Genomic DNA, 22,927 nt, shown 5'->3' with positions numbered 1-22,927 from the left:
GGTGGCTGGTCCTGATCATTCGCCATGAACTTTAGCTAGCAGGCAGTTGGCCACTTTTGTCCCCAGCTTTGGGCCCTATGAGCAATTCTAGAGGTCCTGGAAAAATTCATTTCAACATCCTTTTACAGATGTCTGAAGGACAGAGGCTGCAGTTGGCTCTCAGCAGCTGATGGCTGAGATTCTCACCCAGGGACAATGTCGGGGACATTTGGAAATGTGCAGGTTGGTTTTGTGATTGTCACAGTGACTTGGGAAAGGGTTGTTATGGGCAGGTGTTTTGGAACTTTTTAATCTCAGCATCCTTTTACCCTCTTGAAAGTATTGAGGACTCCAAAGAGCTTTTATTTGTGTGGGCAATACCTATTGATGTTTACTGTACTAGAACTTAAACCTGGCAATTTCAAGATACAAGAATGCAGACGCACAAGCTCCATTAGTTGGCAGAGCAATGACATCATCACATGTTGTGGAGCCTCTGGAAAACATTGTGCACTCATGAGAGAATGAGAGCGAAATAGGCAAAAAACATGTTGCTATTGTTATGAAAATAGTTTTGTGTTTTATGGATGAAAGTTCTCAGGGACTCCCAGGGGTCCCTGGGCCAGGCTTTGAGACCTGCTGCACAGGCATATATAAGCCTGGAGTGGTCAGGCTTGCCAAATGCGCTGCAGTTTAGGGGACAATGCAACCCCCAATGTTGAAGGTGCCCCTTGGATGGACTGGTATCCCTTTGGTTCAGTTATCTGTGGCCTGAAGGGGGTCCCTTGTGTACAAACAAGGCTGGGGAGGAGTTGTGGTAGGGGGCATCTCTGCTACAGTGTTCAACTTGGCACTAAATACTGGAAACCTCAGACATATACAGAGCCTCTGGAGCTACTGCCTGGGTTCTAATCCCCACTCCATCACTTCCTAGCTATGTGGCTTTGGGCAAGTTCCTTAACCACTCTGTGACTCAGTTTCTCAACAGAAAAGTGGAAACAATAACAGCATCTACCTCCCAGGCTGTTGGGAGAGTTACCTCAGCACATATTCAGTGTTAAACAAGTGTTTGCTCTGAGCATTATTGTTACTCCAGAGATCATTCAAATGCAAGAGGTCATCAATGGTAAGATGCATTGTTACTTTCAAATCACTCAGAAAGAAAAAACAAAGCTGCCAATTAATTTTTGACACGCGATCATTTGTAAAATGCATCCTGATTTCAGAGGCGTTAAAAAGTGGGGAAGAAGGAAAGCACAATAAAAATGTTTTGTTATGTACAGGTGTGTACAGAAGAATAGCTGGCAACAAAGGTGTCCACTATAGTACTGCTTACAATAGCAAATCATCCTGAAACCCCACAATCATGGATTAATCACAGAAGTTATGGGACAGCCACAAAATGTGAAAGGAGTTTTCAAAGATTGTTCTAAAACCCAGGACCCTTAAAAGTGAATCTGCCTCTCTCTTTCATTCTCTTTCTCACCTCCTCTCTCCTTCCTATTCTTTCTCTCCCTTCCTCTCTTTCTCCCTTCCTCCTCCCTTCCCCACCCTTTGCCATGAGTGCATAAAGTAAGTAAAAAGTGAAACTCTTCTACAAATAAAAGACTCTGAAAAAGGAATTCCATTCCTAGGAATTTACCTTAATAATGCAGGAACCCAGTTTGAAAAAGACATATGCACCCCTATGTTTATCGGAGCACTATTTATAATAGCCAAGAAATGGAAGCAACCTAAGTGTCCATCAGTAGATGAAGGGATAAAGAAGATGTGGTGCATATACACAATGGAATATGATTCAGCCATAAGAAGAAAACAAATCCTACCATTTGCAACAACATGAATGGAGCTAGAGGGTATTATGCTCAGTGAAATGAACCAGGTGGAGAAAGACAAATACCAAATGATTTCACTCATCTGTGGAGTATAAGAACAAGGCAAAAACTGAAGGAACAAAATAGCAGCAGAATCACAGGACTCAAGAATGGACTAACAGTTACCAAAGGGAAAGGGACTGGGGAGGATGGGTGGGAAGGGAGGGATAAGGGGGGAAAAGGGGGCATTACGATTAGCAGACATAATGTAGCCAGTGGAGCGGGGACACGGGAAAGGCAGTATATACAGAGAAGACAAGTAATGATTCTATAGCATCTTACTACACTGATGGACAGTGACTGTAATGGGGTATGTGGGGGGGGGCTTGATAATAGGGGGAGTCTAGTAACCATAATGTTGTTCAAGTAAGTGTACATTAATGATATAAAAAAAAATAAATCTCTGAAAAAAATGTCCCAGCCCCAATCTAGTGCTTTGTGGCCCAACTACCCAGAAAATAAAGTGTGTGCCCCAGAATGACTCACTCCAAGCCCAGCCTGGCCCATTCCCCACGGGCCTTTGCCATCCATTGCACAGCTTAAGCTAAATTGAACAGCTGTATCCAGAGAGTGCCGCTGTCCTTGTCCAACTGCCCATGTGCCCACCTGTCTTCCAGTGAGTGCATCCCTAGTGTCTCCCACGTCTGGAGCAGGCCAGCCCTGCCTTGGATCTCTGGCTCTACATCCCAGCACCTTCAGGACAAACCTGTTTTTGGAGAGGTTCGGCCAGTCTTACTGTTTATTCTAATCCTTACATTCAATTCTCTCTGTTGAAATATCTCCTGTGGTTTCTGTTTTCTTGACAAGCCTATGACCTCTGAGTATGTCCTTCCTAAACTGTTGATCTCCCCCTTCACACCAGTCCCCTCCACCACCATAGCCTTCTCAGTCTCAAATCAAGACTTCCACCTGCCACAGAGGAGCTCAAGCCAGGAACCCAGGCAGTGGGGACGCAACTTTGTCTCCTCCCTCCGCAGATCCAACCTGTCAGCAAGTCTGGCCTACCTCCAGAACAGGTGCTTCCACCTCTCCAATTTTTTGTTTTCCACAAATTTTTTAATGTGCACAAGATTTGAAAGAAAAGTACAAGGGATACCCTCCTTTTTATATGGATTGACCAGTTTTTAACAATTAGCCATCTCACTCTATATATCTGTATCATCTATTCTATAGATAGATATAGATATACAGAGAAGTACAAAGAGAGAGATGGCTAATTGTTAAAAACTGGTGAATATATATAGACATTTATTGATATTTTATAGGTAAATAGGTATAGAGAAAGAGAGAGATCCATTTGAAAATTGCTTACAGTCATTTTGTGAGATTTCACTGCTGTTATTTCACCAGACATCTCTCAAGAGCAAGGGCATTCTTCTACACAACCACAGTACCATTATTTACACCTGGAAAATCAAATATTAAATCAATACTACACAAAATATATAAAGAGCTCACATACCTCAACAAACAAAAAGCAAATAATCCAATTAAAAAATGGGCAGAGGAGCTGAACAGACACTTCTCCAAAGAAGAAATTCAGATGGCCAACAGGCACATGAAAAGATGCTCCACATCGCTAATCATCAGAGAAATGCAAATTAAAACCACAATGAGATATCACCTCACACCAGTAAGGATCGCCATCATCGAAAAGACAAACAACAACAAATGTTGACGAGGTTGTAGAGAAAGGGGAACCCTCCTACACTGCTGGTGGGAATGTAAATTAGTTCAACCACTGTGGAAAGCAGTATGGAGGTTCCTCAGAATGCTCAAAATAGAAACACCATTTGACCCAGGAATTCCATTTCTAGGAATTTACCCTAAGAATGCAGCAGCCCAGTTTGAAAAAGACAGATGCACCCCTATGTTTATCGCTGCACTATTTACAATAGCCAAGACATGGAAGCAACCTAAATGTCCATCAGTAGCTGAATGGATAAAGAAGATGTGGTGCATATACACAATGGAATATTATTCAGCCATAAGAAAAAAACAGATCCTACCATTTGCAACAACATGGATGGAGCTAGAGGGTATTATGCTCAGTGAAATAAGCCAGGTGGAGAAAGACAAGTACCAAATGATTTCACTCATCTGTGGAGTATAAGAACAAAGGAAAACTGAAGGAACAAAACAGCAGCAGAATCACAGAACTCAAGAATGGACTAATAGTTACCAAAGGGAAAAGGACTGGGGAGGATGGGAGGGAAGGGAGGGATAAAGGTGGGGAAAAAGAAAGAGGGCATTACGATTAGCATGTATAGTGCGTGGGGGGTATAGGGAGGGCTGTGCAACACAGAGAAGACAAGTAGTGATTTTACAGCATCTTACTATGCAGATGGACAGTGACTGTGAAGGGGTATGTGGGGGGGACTTGGTGAAGGGGGGAGCCTAGTAAACATAATGTTCTTCATGTAATTGTAAATTAATGATACAAAATAAATAAATAAATAAATAAATCGATACTACAGTCTATATGCAAACTACCCTGACTGATCCATAAACGTCCTTGACTTGACAGATCTTGATTTTCTCTTCCAAATTCTGCCCGATTCATGCTCTCTCCCCTCCCTGTTGCTCTGGCCCCGGTCTAAGTCATCATCCTTGACCCCCTGTTGGCCACCCATAGTCCTTTCTCCTGGTGGCAGCCTGGGCAAACCTTTACAAGTGTAAATCAAATCATGTCACTCCCCTGCTGAAAACCTTCCAGTGGCTTCCCATCCTCCTTAGACCAGAAGGCAAACTCTTACCTTGGCTTCCAAGACCCTGTCAGATCCGGCCTGCTGTACTCTCTCTGCCTTCACTTTGGATGGCCATTCCCATCCCTCATGACACTCCAGGCCTCCCAACTACAGCTTACTCCCAACTCCAGGACTTTGCCCTGGCCGTTCCCTGCTTCCAGGAACACTGTTCCCTCAGATATGGGCATGACTCCCTCACTTCAGTCAGGTCTCTGATGAAATGTTTTCTTCTCAGAGAGGGGTTCCCTGATCACCCTAAAATCACCCCATCACTCTCTATCGCTTCCTCTTGAGGTCGGGCAGGGATATGGGACAAGCATCATGACTAAGTTTTTCTGCCTATGATGAAAAATGCCAAGATATAAACAGCATAGTAAGAACAGGAGAGACTCCATCTTAAAGCTAAGATTCCATTAAAAACAACAACAACAGGGAGTTAGGAGGTAAGATTTCTAACATATTTTATGGTAACCAATCAATAACCTCACCTATCTTAAGGTAGGGCAAGCAGTCCTAAATGATAAGTGCCCAGTGGTTGAGGGCAACCACTATCTTGGAGAAGAACAGGATCAAGAAATTCCTTATGTTAGGTTTATCTTACAGAATATCTAGAGGACAGACTGTGGATATTGGTAAATGTCTCTCACAGGAGACAGATATCATAAGAATGCAACTGAAGCCTACCCACCCCACCCCCTGCCACCCTTTACCCCATTCTTGAAAGCTTTATTAAAAGACGGAATCCTAAGCCTTTGAGTGCGCCTCCTCTCCGAGTCTGAGGTTGCCTGCACTCGCCTTTCTTTGTGTACTTTTTACCTTAAATAAAGACTTTTCACTGCTCAGCTTACTGCATTTTGTTTGCCCTCTTCCAGTGGTAGGCATCTTTGTTACTTTGCTATTTCATTCTTTTTTCTACACTTAAGCACAAGTTTCACTCTCTCTGTCCTACTACAGACAAGTAGGGAAGGGCTACTGAGATCTGTGATTTGCGCTTGCAAGTTCCCATCACCTGGGTGACCCCGACAGGACTGCAGCTGTATGATCATGCTCATTAGTAGCCTGCCTGAAAATCTCTTCTTGCCTTTGGGAAGTTCTAAGAACATACTTTCACACCATTCAGTGCTCTGCGGCTCCCCCAAATCCTGGAGTGATAGGGGCCAAGTTCCCACACTCTGCAGATTCAAATGGACACTGGATGCCATGTGACTCTGGCTTCAGGAGTTGGCAAGCCATTTGCCCTATGCTGAGCAGGAGTTCAATGAACTCACCTTTCCTCCCTCTGCTCTTCTTTGCTCTCTACTGACTGCAAGGTAGCTGCCATTCCCTGCCACTCTAACTTTAATGAATCCCTTCCTTACCTACACTCATCTGAACTGCTACAAGAATTCTTTCTCATTCAGAGTTGAAAACCCTCCCCCCATCCAGAGTGGGGTTTCATCTAGTACGCAGGAAGAAACCTCCCCAGACACAGCTGCCTGATAATACTCTTGTTTATTTTTCTTCATATTTGTCACAACCAGCCACTTGTATTACACAGTTACTTGTTTATTTCTTTATCTTTTTATCCCTTCATTAAAATATCAACTCCAGCAGAGGAGGTTTTTTGTCTTTGTTTCCCCCCTGCTATGTCCCTAAGTCCTAGAATAGTACCTGGCACTTCGGAAGTGCTTGATACATACCAGTAAATATTTCCAAATGAAGTAGTGAGTGGACATATTTTCCCATTAGCCACTGCCCCAAACAGATTTTGAGTTCCATGAGGGCAGGGCCTGTGTGTGTAATTGTGAATCCTCAGCACTCAGTATCTGCTAGAAGCAAATATTGAGAAAGCGCATGTGAAACGAAGAAAAGAACATATATCTTCCGCAAAGTAGATGACTGGTTGCCTGAAGCTGGGATAGGAATGGGGAGGACTGCAAGTGGGCACAAGAGGTCTTTTTAGGGTGATGAAATGTTCTAAAATTGGATTGTGGTGATGGCTGTACAACTCTGAAAAGTCACCCTGAATCGTTAAAGCAATTAAAACGCATGAATTTCATGATATGTACATTATACCTCAATAAAACTACTGAGCAAAACAAAACAAAAATACTTGTTGAGGGACTAAATACTCCCTGGGAGGTCTGCAGGTCAGCTGAGCCTTACTTTATACCCTGCCCTGGGCGACCCTGGGCACAAAGTGGTAACCAAGGCAGCATTTGTCCCCGCCTTCACAGTGTCCCCCGACAGTGACAGCCCGGGGTTGGGGTGGAAGGCGGGATGGGGAGTCAGAGGCGGAGGAGTCAAGGCCGGGATTGGGGAAGCAGAGGGGGACCCTGTGCGCTGTGCAGGCTGCTGATCCAGATGGGAGGGGTCAGGAGGACTTCCTAGGGGAGCGAACAGCTGCGCCTGAGCCTGAAGGACTACGTTGTTCAGGACTGCGACGCCAATTTTTTTTTTTTAACACTTTTTCTGCCTTAGCACGGATGTGGCGGGCCTCTCCTTCGGAGCCACAAATCCGGCCCTTCCGCGAGTCCCTGAGGACAGGGCCACAAGGGGGAGCTGTTCCACCACGCCGTGTAGTGTCTTGATCCACTTGGCCTTGCAGGGGCCAGTGATCTGGCGGTGCGTTGACCTGCGCGGTTGTTTGTCCGGGCAATGTTCCCTGAGAGGCCACGGCCACACCAGGGCGCGTGGCCCGCGAAGAGCAGTGGAAGCGTACAGGCCTAGGGAACCGCGGATCGAAGGCCCGCTGGGGGGTTGGCCCGGAGCGGCCGCCTCGAGGGGGCGGGGCTTCCCAGAAAGACGGGAAAGGGGGCGGGGCGCTGAACACTGCTGCGTGGAATGTTCTAAACAGACCTCGCGGCCCGGGTGGATCCTAGTGACGGGGCGTCTCGTGGGGCGTGGCTCCATCAAGGGGCGGAGCTTTCCAACGAGATCGGGAAATGGTGGTGGCGCTCCACGCGCTGCAGCGTGGGCGAATTTCCGAGGGGCGGGCGGTGGGGAAGCTTGGAGCTGCTCTGGGGTGCGCGGGAATTTCCAAACGACTGAAAAGAGGGCGCTGAAGTACTCTGAACTGGAGGTACCCCCCCAGAATGACCCTGAACGGGGTGAGGAGGGGTGCAGTACTAGGCGTTAGGCGGGACGAGGTTACTGGTAGGGCGGGGTCGTGGTCTCCAAGTCGGTGGTCTGTTAGCCAAAGCTTGGGGAAAGTGGAAGGTGGCAGGTTAACCCCAGATCTACAGTCTATGGAGAGAGAAGCCCCACGAAGGGCGAGTCTCCATCTGGCCTGGGAGGGGAGGTGGGGAGAGTGGCCAGGAGGAGCCGGCGGGAGGTCCTTCGAAGATAATGGGTGTGGGGAGCTCCGTCCGGGACTGTTGGGGAAGGAGCTCTGAGAAAGACGTTGGGGGCGCAGGGAAGAATGGTTTTGTGTAGAGAGCTACCAGAGGGAAGAGGGCCTTAACTTTGTCCCCGATTTTCTGTGTACTTGTGGTCTGGTTAAACGGAGGGCAGGAGGGATGGGGCGGGCTGCCTGAGATGAAGTCAGAGAGCTCTGGGTCTGGACCTTTTCTGCCCCTCCCCGGCTAGCGCTTTGAGGAGGTGAATTGCTGAGATTGCGCCTTTGTGCCTGGCCCTGGGCTGGGACCTGAAGTGACCGAGACTGCCGCAGACCCACCCCTCACTCACACGGTCCAGTGGCGGATCAGATAGTGACAGCCCAGAACGGTCTGGGTGGGGACGGGGCGGCAGAGGAGTTGGTGGGCAGGGCACAGGGATGGGGGAAGCGCAGGGGATCCAACTGCGGAGAATGCCTGACTCAGCCTGAAGGACCAGAGCTGTTCACTTCAAAAGGACTGGATGCAGACGGGCCCTGGAGGAGGCTCCCCTCTGAGAAGAGGAGATCCTTGAACTGGGGGGCCTGAAGAATGAGTAGCGCTTTTCTTGGAGAAAGTGTGATGTCAGGACAGGGTATTCTAGGTAGGCAGCCCCGCATCTCCAAGGGCCTGGGAGTGTGGCCCATTGCCAGCAGAGGCCTTGGCTGTCTTCCTGGGCGTCCCCGTGGTGCTTTGGCAGAGCCGCCTGTCACCATCCAGGTCCCAGACCAGGATCCACAGCTGGTTGAGTTTGGCCACTAGTTTGGCTGGGATCACGATCATACGTGTGACCTTGGGCAAGTGACGCAACTTCCCCATCCATGGAATTGGGGGTAAGGTACTGGGTTTCACAAAATCAATCACCTCATTGTAAAGAGCTTTTAAAGAGTTAAACATATGTATCATATACTGTACTTAAAACACATAACTTGTAGATTATATCAAGGGACCCAAGAAACAACAGACTTAAAAACAATATGGTGCCATGTCAGATGACACTCTGGCCTAGGTTACTGAAAATGCAACTGCTAAAACAAGGATTTGCCAGCTCTGTCAAAGATACACTACTCCAAACCAGACTATATAAAATTTTAATACTGAACTTGTTAGCAGCAGATTATAATTTCTTAAATTCCTTGGTTCAAAATCTGTAAGAATCAGAAGTGGGGTGATGAATTTTGAGTACTCTTTAATACCCACCTCTCAAGGGCTGGGTCAGCGTTTGCTGCTACCCTTATGACAGAGGTTGTTCCCCAGAGACCCGTTTCACTCCCTCCTGTTTTAGGCGATGACTCAGGACGAAAGACTGTGTCACCACACCGTCTGCCCCCCACCCAGATACACACCCTGTTTTCCCCCGAGGGGCGCCGTTATATTCTTCCTTTATTGGCTGTCCTTGTATAATACAAATCTGTAAGTTTAGATACAAAAAAATCTGGAAATAAAAGATAGAAAAGTACCCGCCAGGCAACCCCCCTTCTCCCCGGACTCCTCCCCAGCGGGCACCGATGTGAGGTAACTGAGCATCTCCCTCCCCTTCCCCCGACCCCACCTCCTGGGACCCCAACTTGGCCCCTGCCCCCATGAGACCTTGGCCCAAAGATGTGGACCCCCGAGCTGGGGGGAGGGGTGATGGGGCGAGCCCAGCATTGGCAGTGAATGCAGCAGATGGGCAGAGGGAAGCCCTTTGCTTGTGCTGTGTATGGGGGGGATGCAAGCAGACTTGGGGCCCAGGAGAGCCCCTATATGGGCATCCCTCCTCCATCCCACCCAACACTGGAAGGTGGAAGGTCAACAACAGAAACTGGGAAATGGAGGTGGAACCGAGGGCACTCAGTGGAACTGTGGCCAATCCCGAGGCTGGGACGAAAGGGGGCAAGGCCAGCCCAAGTCTGGCAGTGAAATGGGTCCCTTAGCCAGGCTGGGGCTGTCCCTGAACTCCATCCTGCCACAACCTGGCATCACAATGTTGGTTCTGTAGTGGTTGTGGGGGGTGGTCCAGAGAAGGGGTTCAGGGATGATGGGGGCACAGCCCCAGGGAGCAGGACGAGGGGAGAGGCTGGGCCTCCACTCCTAGGTGTGGGGCACCTGGAGTTGACGGGGTGGGGTGGGCAGCTCAGGCTACAGTTCGATCTCGAAGGTCTTCTGCAGGTCGCCTGAGAAGGGATTGGATGGCTTCTCTACAGCAGGTTTGCCTTCTAGTGCTGCCCACTGGGCCTCAAAGGGGTCCAACTCGGGGGCCGGGGCTGGTGCTGGCTCCGGGGGCCAGGGCGCTCCACTGGGGCGTGGGTGGGCCTGGCCCCCCAGGGCGCTGGGTGCGGCGGGAGGTGGGAAGACCCCGGCTTTACCGAGCAGGGTGGCAGGCTGGGGCTGGAGCTGGGCGGCTGAGCAGAAGGCGTTGGCCACCATCTGTGAGGGGGTGATGCCCACCACGGGCACCCGGGGCATGGGCGGGTAGCCTAAACCCGGGTAGGCGGGCACAAAAGGGGGTTGCATGTGTTGGGGTGGCAGGAACACAGCCACCTGGGCAGGTGTGGTGTCGAAAGGCCCTAGGGGGGCGAAGGGCTGCAGGGCAGGGGGCACGGTGGGCACCGAGGCCGGTGGTGGCTGCTGTGCTTTGGCCGCCTGGGAAACCTCCTCCAGCCACCTCTCAGCCTCCGACGGGGTCCGCTTGTGCCCGGGCGGGAAGGCAGCTGCGGGGGGCACACAGGGCTCGCCCCAGGCCGAAGTCCCTGGAGAGAGGACACGGGACAGTGGCAGGAACCCGAGGCTGGGGAATCGGACTTGGGAGCCGGGCTGCCTGCCTTGAAGCCAGCTCTGCTCCTCCCTCACTGCACTGCCTTTGCGCAGTGGCTTGACCCTCCTGGACAGCATAATGGTTCTGCCAGGCTAAGAAAATACAGTTCTAAGATGCTAAGGTCCCAAGATGGAAAAGTATAGGCAAGACTGATGGTCACCCAGCCTGGCTTCCCTTCTGATTGGTCAGAGCCAAACCTGTTATTAAATATTTTTAATATCACCCTTGCTTCTGCTATTCTGACAATGTACTGTTTAGGAGGCTAAGATTCTAAGATCGCCTGGGTCTTTCTCGGCATGTTCTTTTTCTAACGTACTGGGTAAGGATCAGTGGTTTTAAATGTGTGTATTCCTAAGACTCTAGAGTTCTACATTTACACTACTTGCGATTCTAAGGTGCTTCTACAATTCTAGGATAAGCTCGTGGCTCTAAGGTGATTCCACGGTGCTGTGCTCCTCAGAGCACTTTTAAAGCTGTGAGATTCCAAGGTTTCATGGTTCCAAATCTGTCAGGTTCTAACATCCTAAGTTTCTAAGGCTGTAAGTTTCTAAATTTTATGGTTCTAAGACAAGGACGTTTAAAAATTGATCCATGGTTTTAAGGTGACCCCATGATTCTACTGTTATCTCCTGGTGCTAGGAAGAACCCAGGGCTCTTAAATGATCCATGGTTCAAACCTATGGTAAGCCCAGATTCCCAGGATCTCTGACATAGCTCTGAACAGAGCACGGGAGTGTGGGAGGGGCCCGGCGGGTGGCTGCCACAGCAGGAGGGCTGAGTTTACCTGCTGAGCCTGGCGGTGGCCCGGGTGCACCAGCACTGGCGAAAGAGGAGCTGATCTGCGTGCACAGAGCATTGATGCTGTCGCTGTCACTGGCCCCGGGAGGCTCCATTTCAGGCACTGGGAAGTCAGGGAAGGTTGGAGGTCAGCAAACAGGCTCAGGCCCTGCCCTCGACCCCATACCCTCAGGTGGCCTCTCTTAGGACCTGGGGTCCTTTCCCTCACAGGTGTGTGGGGCAGGGGGTCCACTCCACAGTGACTAACTGGCCTTGGCCACAAAAATGGTAACTCTGCATGTGTGTGTGTAAGACCTTAGTAGTACGACAGCCAAATAGTGTATGACATTTGATGACAGTCACAGGGACCCCCAAACCAAGGAGGGCCTCAAGAGCTGTGTGTAGCCACAAACCAGAAGAAATATTTAAAATGTTTAACAATAGATGTCAATAAAAAAATAGATCCAACCACATGTATGGCACAAGCATCAACTAGTCAGCATGGATGTCAAGCCATACTGTTATGCACTGCCTGGGGATCATTTGTCCTGTTTTGGGTGGAGAAGGAGGGCCCTGTCCACTCCACCGAGCCTGGCCTACAACACACATCATGAAGGCAGACAGGCATCTGTGCCAGCAAGACTCGAGACACTGAGCGGATGTGGTGGCCTCATGAAGGCTTGAAATTAGATACCATAGGGATAAACGAGAGGACGAGCAAGTGAGGTGTGCAGCCAGCGTCTGTGACATCTCAGCAAGCGGCTGTCTCCAGGGCAGCATGCATGATGTTGCAGTGAGCATCAGAAACTGGCCGCAGGAGTCAGCAGAAAGAAACATTCAATGGTGGGGTGCCCAGGTGGGAGGGTAAGTGGTTTCCAGATCAGTTTGTGATGACTGCATGTTAGTCCACATGAGTATGCAGGCTTTGAGGGTGTGGCATCAAGTGTGACAGAAATGCAGGTGTGCAGCATCCTGACAGGGATTCCCAAGAGTGAGCCCATCTGCCTGTGCGATGTGTTTGCACATGTGCATGAATCTGCATATGTGACTTCCAAGCCCGTGTGAAGCCAGGAGTGTGGTGTGTGAGTGTGTGCAAACCTGCATGTGTGATTTCTGAGTGGGACATCTGGATGTGTGCTAAGCGTGCGTAATGGTAACATCTGTTCTGCGACTTCCAAGTATGTGTAATTTTTGAGTGCACATGACTCTTAAGTGTATGACTTCTAAGTGTGTGAAATCCGTGTGAGTCTGAAATTTCTGTGTGGCAAGTCACATCCAAGCAAAAGTGCAGCCGGCTAGAGGACCATGCGGCTTCCAAATAAAGCCTGGGGAACCTGTCACTTCCTGGGGAGCATGTGTTACAGCTACCCAGGACAGCAAACCTGAGGGTTTGTGATGGCTGCAGGACAATGGAGTGAGTGTGCGTCACTCCCAACAAGTGGCATTTTACTCAGCAGTCACTTTTCAGAGTAGTCTAGCCTCCTGGCTAAGGATCAACACCTCCCACGCCAAGCCCCGAGGCTCTAACGGGCAGGTGTCTCAGAGTTGGCGGATGGATGCAGGAGAGCGGGCCAGACTGCATGGCTCCACTGTCAGCTGGGAGGAAAGGCAGCCCTCCTGCCTGTCTCAACTGGGGCAAAACATGGTACTGTGCCACCTCTCTCTTCTCCCTTTCCCAAGGCAGACGCTGCTTTCCATCAGGACACAGGTCACCTCTCTCCTTTGCCTGGCCCATGGCAGACATTAGTAATCAAACACGATGCTTTTTTCCCACTAAACTCTACTCACCTTACCCCTCACCTGCCCAGACTTCATGGCTCTACTGGCCAAATGCTGGAAGAGAGGACTGGTCTTTGGTACACCATCTCCCTCCAAGCAAAACGGGGCATTTGCATCGCTCCTCTCCCATCACTGCCCATGGCAGACACTGCTACCCGATGACGGTGAGGCACCTCCCTGCCCATCACTGTCCCCGAAGACATGCCTAATCAGTGATGAAGGGAGCTTCCTCTGCTCAATCCTTTGCCCACAGGTGACATCATGAATCTGTCACTGTGCTCCCTGGCCCTGTGATTCCCATGCACATTCATGCGCTTCACCTCATTTTTCCATGTTTGCAAATTCTGACAGCCTCACCTTGGGCAAAACAGAACATCCCTGCTGCTCTCTCTTTGCCCTTGCCCCTGACAAATTTTGCTAATTAATCATGTGGTGTGTGTCTTGCTCGTGGCAGATGCTGGAAGGAGACGGTGATGGGTGCCGTCACTCCATACTCCATGCCCTAGACAGACGGTGTTAATGCATCACGACCCTCCTGTCCTCCGAGCCTGTATCCCTCACCTGCCCAGACCTCATGGCTCTACTGGCCAAATGCTTGCACGGAGCATTAGCCTATGGCGCCTCGGTCTCCTCCTGAGCAACAACACGATCATCTGAACACTTTCCTCTTCTCCCTTGCCAATGGTAGACTTTGCTAATCAATCATGGCATCACCTCTCTCACTCCCCCTAACCACAGAAGACATCACTAACCGACTGTGACTGGTGCCACCTTTCTCCTATCCCTTGCCCGTATCGCGCACTGCCAGTCGGTCACGACTTATCCCCCCGTGTCCTCCCCCTTGCTGGTCGTGCCGTGTCCCGCCGCGCTCTTCTCCGCCCGCGGCAAACAGTCCCCGTCAGTCGGCATGCGCCTCCTCTGCCTTCTCTCTTGCTGACAGCAGGCGGTGGGACTGATCCCGGTGCTCCCTCCCACCGCGCCCGGGGCTCACCTGTGCCCGTCGCCTGGAAGTCGGTGCGGCGCTGCAGCGTGGACGGCAGCTCGTTCAGCCGGAGGCTCAGCTGTCGTTTGAAAGGCGAGTTCTTCTGGCTGAGCGCCGGGAAGCCCCGGAAGGAGCCCTGGCGAACCAGCTGCTCCAGGGGCGCGTGGCGCCGGGGGATGGCGGCTGCGGTGGTGCCTGCGGTCACGGGGGTGCCCGCCTCGCCCTTCTCACCGGGAGACGTGGTGGCCGGTGTGGGGGACACGTGCCCAGGCTGCGCAGGGCCAGGAGCTGCGGTTGGGGCAGCTGCTGCCTCTGCCAGAGACGCGGGGGAGACGGATGGTTGGCGGCGCCACCTCGGCATTCAAAGCCTCTCCCACCCAGCCTGCCGGACCTTTTTCCAGGGCCGCCTTCCTCATCCACTGTGGCCTGCCCTCAAGAAGAATGAATGAAGTGCCCTTCGTCCCCACCTGAGCCCAGGCCACCTTCCCCAGTGTCCCCCAACCCGACCCTCTGTGTGTCTCTAACTTTCTGCCCCTGACCTGTTTTTTCCGCAGCTCCTGCTATTTTTCCATCAGAGATCTCTGTCTCCCATTCTGATTAATTTAATGAACACGTACCCAGCGCACGACCAGTGTATCAGGCACTGTTCCAAGTGCCTTGCCAGTATTAACTCATCCGACCCTCACAGCCACCCAGGGAGGCTGATTCCACCATATTCTCCATTTTACACACGTGGAGACCGAAGCCCAGCAGTGGTAAGTGACTGGCCCGAGCCACAGTGCCGGGAGGGGGCGGGCGGACTCCAGAATCTGTGCTCCAAGCGGTGGCCCGACCTGTCCCTCCCTCTGGTCTGCTCCTCCACATCGTGCTCTTCCTCCGCCATTCTGTCTGCTCCTCTGTCTCTACCTCCCACCAGTCTTCCCACCTCAAGTACCTCCTCTCTTCTTCCAGCTGCTACCCATGATTCTAGGCCCAGATTGGCACACTTCCTCTACGGAGTTTCCAGATTGTTCTAGACCCTCATCCTGGGCACCATCCACTCTGCTCACACACGGACTGCTCTCTGCCCTCTGGGGTTCCTTGGTCTCCCCACGCAGCGCAAGAGGTGGGCTCTTCAATGGCAGGGTCCCCCACTCCTACCAACACACAGACACATACCCATCCATCCCCCAATCAGGACCCCACCCGAGCTGCAGCCTGAGTACCCGTGAGATTAAACTGAGGTCCAGAGAGGGCAGGCAGGTCACCCAGCACTTCTCCCGTCTTCTAGATGGAGGCAGCACGGTGCCCACCTAGGCCGGGTCTGGCAGTGGAACAGCCCAGGACAGGCTGGAACCAGGAAACCACCTCTGCCCCCACCTCACCATGTAACCTAAGCATGTCCCCTCCTCTCTGGGCTCCAGTTTCCCGAGTAAACCTGGGATAACCAGCCCAACGCCACCTCCCAGGCCTCCCATGAGGGTCAGTTCAGTGAACTGACTGAACTTCAGTGAACATTCAGTGCTTTGGGATCTGACAAAAGTTCGGTAAACAAGTTTGGGGGAAGGATCCTGTTCCCTGACGCGTACACTGCTAAGAGCTCTTTGTACAAGCGCAGGGCCCTGAGACTGTGAATCAGTGCCTTAAAGGTGAAACACCCCGTGATGTGTTCAGCAAAGCATCCTGCACTTTGTAAACTGTCGTTTTGCCGTGCCAGCTGCAAAGTGCTTTCTACAATACAAAGTACCTGGAAATTGTAATACCCTTGGGTGACAGCAAAACCTTTGGCCAACTGTAAAGCATATGACATTCTTTGCAAATTCTAATATCCTATGTAAACAGTAAAGAAGTATTTGTAAACTGTGAAGGGCTGTATGTGTCCCTTTGTCAACAATAAAACATCATACACTCATCAGGCCCTCTGTCAGCTTCGCTTTGAACCTGTTTTGCAGATGATAAAAATTCTTTACAAATTCTGAGAGATGATGTCAACAGTGAAGTCCCTGGTAAGCTATGAAGAGCCTTGTAAATGGTCACATAATTTATAAATAAACTGATATTGGTAAACTCCAACATTTCAGTAAGTGATAAAAGCTTCCGTTATCCTAACTTTTTAGTTAGAAATATTTGACACTTCCTGTGAAGACACACTAACGAACAATGAGCAGGTTCTCCTCATATATGCTACCCAGCGTTGAAATGTTACCCTATTCGATCTCTTTCTCCTTCCATAATTTTTTTCTGTTCCATGTAAGAGTGCTGTTGCAGACAGTTCACTCAACCCTAAAACCTTCAGATGCACCTCCTAAGAACGAGGACAGCCTCCCACAGAACCACAGTACAATTTCTCACACGGGAAATTTAACATGGATACGATCCCATTAGCTGAGCTAAGTCCGTATTCCAACTTCCCAACCATCCCCATCATGTGCCTTATAGATGTTCTTATACGTCTGTGATCCAGGACCCAGGATCCAGTTCAGGCTCACACACTGCACTTACTACCACTGGTCAGATCTCTCTGTCTCTTCTGATCTGAATCAGTTCCCAATGGTAGCTTCTTTGTAAATTCTAGGCAGTGTTTCCCAAAATTTTTAAAACTAGAATCCACAGTAAAAACCAAGTTAATTAATTAAATTACGCTGTAACTCAGCACATAATAACACTTATACTTAAAAACACACTGTTTTTAGAGCTTACAAACCACTTGGTATTTACCTAAAATGTTGGGAGTTTACTAGGTATTCTTCTAACTTTCTTGGTGGCAACCTGGGGTAAGAAACACCTTTACATGGTGACCACGTGTTTTCCACACACATATGTAAACACACACATATGCAAATATATACACTGAAATAAACTTATCTTAAACTATACTCACCCTTACTACATTCAACTACCCTGATATTTTCTAATCTTTTCTATTTCATTTTTTTTTAACTGCCTGACACAGTCCAACGAGCTGATCACAATCCACCAATCCCAACCAAGTAACAGATCTTGATATGCAATTTGAAAGTCTGGGAACCTTCCTGAGTGAGCAGATAATAAAATGCTTGGTGAGCTTTGCAGTGATTTGTGGCCCACACAGTACTGCCCCCAAAGACCTCCTTAAACTGAAGTGAGCTTTATAAACTGCAATCAAACTTTGTGGTTGGGGCTCTGCTCCATAAACTGTACAGTCCCTGTACCTCCATAGCTTTCCTGGCAAACTAGATCCCCGGCACCCCCCTGGCCCCCCCTGTGCTCAGCCCTGCCCTCTGGGCAGCACTCACCTTTCTTTTTGTCGGGGGCCTCTCGCTCGGCGGGCCGGCCGCCCCCAGACAGGCGGAAGGAGCCCTCCCGGGCGAAGCTGGTGCGGCTGGCGTCGAAGGCAGCTGTGACCCCACATTCCTTCTCCCGCCGCTGTTTCCGCTCCAGGCAGGCCGCAAAGGCACAGCCCACGGCGTGGCTCAGCCTCTCACCCTATGGGAAGGGGTTGGGGTGCTGAGGGACTCTATGGTGTGCAGACTGGACCCCAGGAGCCCTGGGTTCCAGCAGCCAGGTGCTGCATTTCCCCAGACAAGTCCCTTCACCTCTCTGGGCCTCAGTTCGCATCTGCACCATGAAGGAAAAACTATAGCCTCAGGTGAAAAAGCCAGAAACAGGAGAGCAATTCTGTATGGCTCCATTTATATGAAGTTCTCAAACTGGCGAAAATAAACTACGGTGAAGAAATTCAGAATGTGGCTGTTCATTAGTGGGCGGGGGTGGAGACTGACTGGGAAGTGGTGGGAGCCTGGAGCGCTGCCCATGTTCTAGATCTTGGTGGGAGTTTGGGCTGCACAGGTGCTAAAACTCAGCAAATGTACACTTCAGGCTTATGCATGCAGGTATTCTACTCCAAAAGAAAAAGGGCTGGAAACAAATACGAATTCTACTTAACGGTGTGCCTACCGAGATGTTTGGGGAAATCTTCTGATGGCCGCCACTTTGAAATGCATCAAAGTGAGATGGAAGGTAAGCGACAAAGTGAGTACAGACAGGTGTTAACAGGAGAATCTGGGTGGTGGGTGTACAGGTGACAGGTACAAGTCTTCTGACTTTGCTGCATGCTTAGAAATATTTTCTAATAAAACGTTGGGGGTAAAAGCACCAGTCCGCTTCTTCAGTGCCTAACTGGGGGCTTCCAAGGCCAGATTGATGCTGGCTTCCCATCTTCCATCTGTGTGTTCTCAAGAAAACTACATCACCTCTCAATGCCCAAGCCTCCTCATCTGTAAAATGTGGGCCCTAACAGTACCTACTTCACAGGGTTGTTGCAATAATTAGGCAAACTAATATATGCAAGGCATCTGGTGTGGAACCAGACACAGGGGCACACCACACATGTGTCAGTGTAAACCTGTCCATTCATTTTTGGAATCTTCACAACAGTGCCAGGAGATAGTCACTCTTATGAACCCATTTTTTAGATGAAGAGACTGAGGCTCAATCAACATACCAATTATAACAAATGAGTGGCAGAGTTAGGATTCTCATGAAATCTATCTGACTTCTGTTTCCTAACTAAGATGCTCAGCCACCTCTTAAACTTGGGGATAAATATCCTCCACAAAATACTAGCAAACTGAACCCAGTAACAGAGTAAAAAGATTATGCACCACGATCAAGTGAGATTTATCCTAGGAATGCAAGGTTGGTTCTACCTATGAAAATCAATCAATATAATACACCACATTACTAAAAAGAAGGAAAAAAACCACATGACCATCTTGATTGATGCAAAAAAAAAGCATCTGACAAAATCCAACACCCTTTCATGATAAAAAACATTCAACAAACTTGGAATGTAAGGGAACTTCCTCCACTTGACAAGGGACATTTGTGAAAAATGCACTACTAACATCATAATCAATGGTCAAAGACCAAACTTTTCTCTAAGAACAGGAACAAGACAAAGATGCCCATTTTTATCACTCTGAATTCAACACTGTACTGAAAGTTCTAGTGAGAGTAATCAGACAATAAGAAAAGCAGCCAAGTTGAAAAGGAAGAAATAACATAATCTCCATTTGTAGATGACATGACCTTATATGCAGAAAACCTTAATGAATTAACAAAGAAACCATTAGCGCTAGTAACAGATTCAGTGAAGTTGGAGGACACAAGAGCAACACACAAAAATCAGTTATATCTTACACACTAGCAATGGACAGTCCAAAAATGAAATTATAACAATTCCATTTACAATCGCATCTGAAATAATAAAATGGTTAGGAATAAATTTAACCAAGGAAGTGAAAGACGTGTACATTTTAACTATCAAATATTGCTGAAAGTAATTAAAGAAGATCTAAATAAATGGAAATACATCCTATATTCATGGATTGGGAGACTTAATATTGTTAAGATGGCAATATTTCCCAAAGTGACCTAGAGATTCAATACAAACCCTATCAAATACCAATAGATTCCTGCAGAAACGGAAAAACTTAAAATTCATATGGAATTGCATATGGACCCAGAACAGTCAATGAGATTTTGAAAAAGAACTCACACTTGGTGATTTAAAATTTTACTCCTAAGCAACAGTAATCAAAACAGTGTCATACTGGCTTAAGGTTAGGCCATATAGACCAATGAAACAGTATTGAGAGACCCACACATCCATGGTCAATTGATTTTCAGTAAAGGTGCTAAGAAAGAAGAGTGGAGAAAGAATAGTCTCCTTAACAAATGGTGCTGGGACAACTGGGTATTCACATGGAAAAAAGTGAAGTTGGATCCCTACTCACACCATTTACAAAATTAGCTCAGAAAGAATGTAAGAGCTAAATTTAGAAAACTCTTAGAATGAAACATAGAGTAAATCTTTATGACCTTAGCTTTGGCAATGGGTTCTTAGATATGACACCAAAAGCACCCAAAATAGATAAACTAAGCTTCATCAAAATTACAAACATTTGTACATCAAAGGACATTATCTATTTTAAAGTGAAGAGAAAGTATAAGTGTCTATATCTATATATCTGTACATATATCTAAATCTATGTAGATATCCCTATCTATAGAGACTTTAGGAAAATGAAAAGACAACCCACAGAATGGGGGAAAATTTTTGCAAATCATGTAACTGGTAAGAGTCTATTATCAAAAATATAGAAAGAGCTCTTAACAACAACAACAAAAGACAAACAATCCAATTAAAAAATGAGTGAAGGATTTGAATAGACATTTCTCTAAAGATACACACATGGATAATAAGTACATGAGAAGATGCTCAACATTGCTAGTCATTAGAGAAATGTAAATCTAAACCACAATGAGAGACCACTTCACACCCAGTAGAATGGCTCTAATAAAAAAAAGGAAAATAATAAGCATTGCTGAGAATGTGAAGAAATTGGAACCCTCATACACTGCTACTAGGGATGTAAAATGGTGCAGCTGCTGTGGAAAACAACTGGGCAGTTCCTCAAAAAGCTAACCCTAGATTTCATATATGACCCATCAATTCCACTCCTAGGTATCTACCTGAAAGAATTAAAAATGGGTATTCAAAGAAATACTTGCACACGAATGTCCACAACAGCACTAAAGGGTGGAAACAACTAATTCAAAACAACTAAGGGGTGGAAACAACCCAAATGTCTATCAACAGATGGGTAAACAAAATGTAGTACAGCCATTACAGTGGAATATTATCCAGCCATCAAAAGGAACATAGTACTGATATATGCTACAACACAGATGAACTCTTGAAAGCATTGTGCTGAGTGAAAGAAGCCAGTCACAAAGGCCCACATACTGCATGATTCAATTTGTATAAAAAATCCAGGCCAAGTAACTCCACAGAGATGGAAAACAAATGAGTGTTTGCTGTGCTTGGGTGGGAGCAGACAGGGGGTGACTGCTTAGGGGTAAGAGGTCTCTTTTAGGAGTAATGAAAATATTTGAAACTAGAGATGATGGTTAAACAACAATGTGAATGTACTAAATGCCACTGAATTGTACTCTTTAAAGTGATTAATTTTTACTTGAGTTTCACCTTAAAAAATAAAGGTGGAGAAACAGAAGATTAAAGATGGCAGCGTGAGAGGTGAGACAGAGGCCTCCTCCTAAAACCACTTATAATAAAAAAATATAATTATTACAACTAATCCTGAAAGAGTAACAGGAAAGAAGGCTGCTCCAGACTGCATACACCTGGAGAAAAGAACAAACCTCATGGAACAGGGTAATGTAACAAAGCCATGATCCGGCGGGACCCAAGCTCTTCCCTCACCTCAGCTCACCAGTGGGAGGGAGAAACAGAGCGGGGGAAGGAGTGGGGGCCTGGGACTGCTGAACATGTAGCCCTGAAAATCTGCTCTAGGAGCACAAACCCACATTGCATGGTGCTCTGGTGATTAGTGGGATTAGAAAGCTAAGACAGGCAGAATACCCGGAGAGACTGAGATTTCAGCCACTTGTGGAAAACAGGGATCCATATCTGGCTGCTCTGGGACAAAAGAAGGCGGGCAGTCTGAGAGACGTCCTAACAAGGAAACCCTTAGCAAGAGGGCTGCTAAAGAGGCAAGGATTGCACAAAGCTTACTGCTCAGGAGAAAGGACAGGTAGACAAAATTATCCAGGCACACTCTGCCCAGCAGGTTGGGAATTTTCAGGAGCTTGAGGCACTCCATCCCCCTGGTTGGATATGCAGCTCCAAGGTCCCCCCACTGTGATACGCAGCCTGCTGTGCCTTCCTCCCAGCCAGCCTGTCCCTGGCTCACAAACCAGCAGCCCCTGCTGTGGCATCAGGCCAGCCAGAGGGAAGCCCCACCTACAGCAACTACAATTGCAAAGCATAGAGGCTTACACCTGTGTGTTTGGCCCACTGGTTCTGGCAGTGGAGACAGGCAGAGCAACTGGGAAGCAGGAAACAGATCTTTCCTCCCCCCAGGCATCAATACCACTCCCCTGCAACCCCCGACATTACTCCAGGGGCTGAGCAGCTCCAGAGAGTAGAGCTTCTGGGCACTAGAGGGCGCCATATACAAATATGAAATGTCAAAGGAACCTGGTTCAAAGCAAAATCCTACATACACCAGAAAAAGAGTCAAACGAAACCGATCTCCTCAATCTTCCTGAAAGAGATTTCAAAATAAAAATCATAAACATGCTATTGGAGATACAGAAAAATAGTCAAGAACTCAGGAATGAATTCTGATCGGAGATCCCATCATTAAGGAATACAATGGAGGGTTTTAAAAGCATATTAGATACAGTGGAGGTACGATAAATGAAATAGAAATTAGAGGAGTACAAATAAGCTGAGGTACAGAGAGAAAAAAGGATCTCTAAGAATGAAAGAATATTGAGAGAACTGTGTGACCAATCCAAATGGAACAATATTCATATTGTAGGGGTACCAGAAGAAGAAGAGAGAGAAAAAGGGATAGAAAATGTCTTTGAGGAGGTAATTGCTGAAAACTTCCCCAATCTGGGGAAGGAGATAGTCTCTCAGGTCATGGAGGTGCACAGATCTCCCAACACAAGGGACCCAAGGAAGACAACACCAAGACATATAATAATTAAAATGGAAAAGATCAAGGATAAGGAGAGACTATTAAAAGCAGCCAGAGAGAGAAATAAGATCACATACAAAGGAAAACCCATTAGGTTATCATCAGACT

At 48.1% G+C, this 22,927-nt stretch overlaps 1 protein-coding gene and 3 long non-coding RNA genes across 7 annotated transcripts in view; 3 read left to right on the top strand and 1 right to left on the bottom strand.

Moving 5' to 3' along the window:
- Positions 1-131: 131 nt before the first annotated feature.
- Positions 132-17,469, top strand: LOC118918116 (uncharacterized). The gene is made up of 3 exons (XR_008994112.1): positions 132-222; positions 14,843-15,043; positions 15,240-17,469. It is a non-coding gene; the product is annotated as an uncharacterized LOC118918116 (long non-coding RNA).
- On the top strand, positions 4,174-5,348 carry LOC130681056 (uncharacterized). Its single transcript, XR_008994114.1, has 2 exons — positions 4,174-5,124; positions 5,160-5,348. It is a non-coding gene; the product is annotated as an uncharacterized LOC130681056 (long non-coding RNA).
- Positions 7,434-14,378, top strand: LOC130681055 (uncharacterized). Its single transcript, XR_008994111.1, has 3 exons — positions 7,434-7,661; positions 13,001-13,172; positions 14,250-14,378. It is a non-coding gene; the product is annotated as an uncharacterized LOC130681055 (long non-coding RNA).
- The window catches only part of NUMBL (NUMB like endocytic adaptor protein), a 29,564-nt gene continuing 15,665 nt past the window's right edge, over positions 9,029-22,927 (bottom strand). For 3 of the 4 annotated variants that reach the window (XM_057493109.1, XM_057493108.1, XM_057493110.1), the window contains 4 exons: positions 17,544-17,732; positions 14,298-14,604; positions 11,535-11,651; positions 9,029-10,685 (listed from right to left, as the gene is read on the bottom strand). In XM_057493109.1, coding sequence (XP_057349092.1) covers positions 10,075-10,685; positions 11,535-11,651; positions 14,298-14,604; positions 17,544-17,732 — 1,224 coding nt within the window. In that variant the 3' untranslated portion in view covers positions 9,029-10,074. Of the gene's footprint in view, positions 10,686-11,534; positions 11,652-14,297; positions 14,605-17,542; positions 17,733-22,927 lie in introns of all 4 variants that reach the window. The other variant, XM_036896500.2, reaches the window with a different exon arrangement.

This window comes from Manis pentadactyla, chromosome 15 (genome assembly GCF_030020395.1).
Source record: "Manis pentadactyla isolate mManPen7 chromosome 15, mManPen7.hap1, whole genome shotgun sequence".
Lineage (NCBI taxonomy): Eukaryota > Metazoa > Chordata > Mammalia > Pholidota > Manidae > Manis > Manis pentadactyla.
Note: the sequence above shows the minus strand (reverse complement) of the source record. Positions and strands in the feature narration are given on the sequence as shown.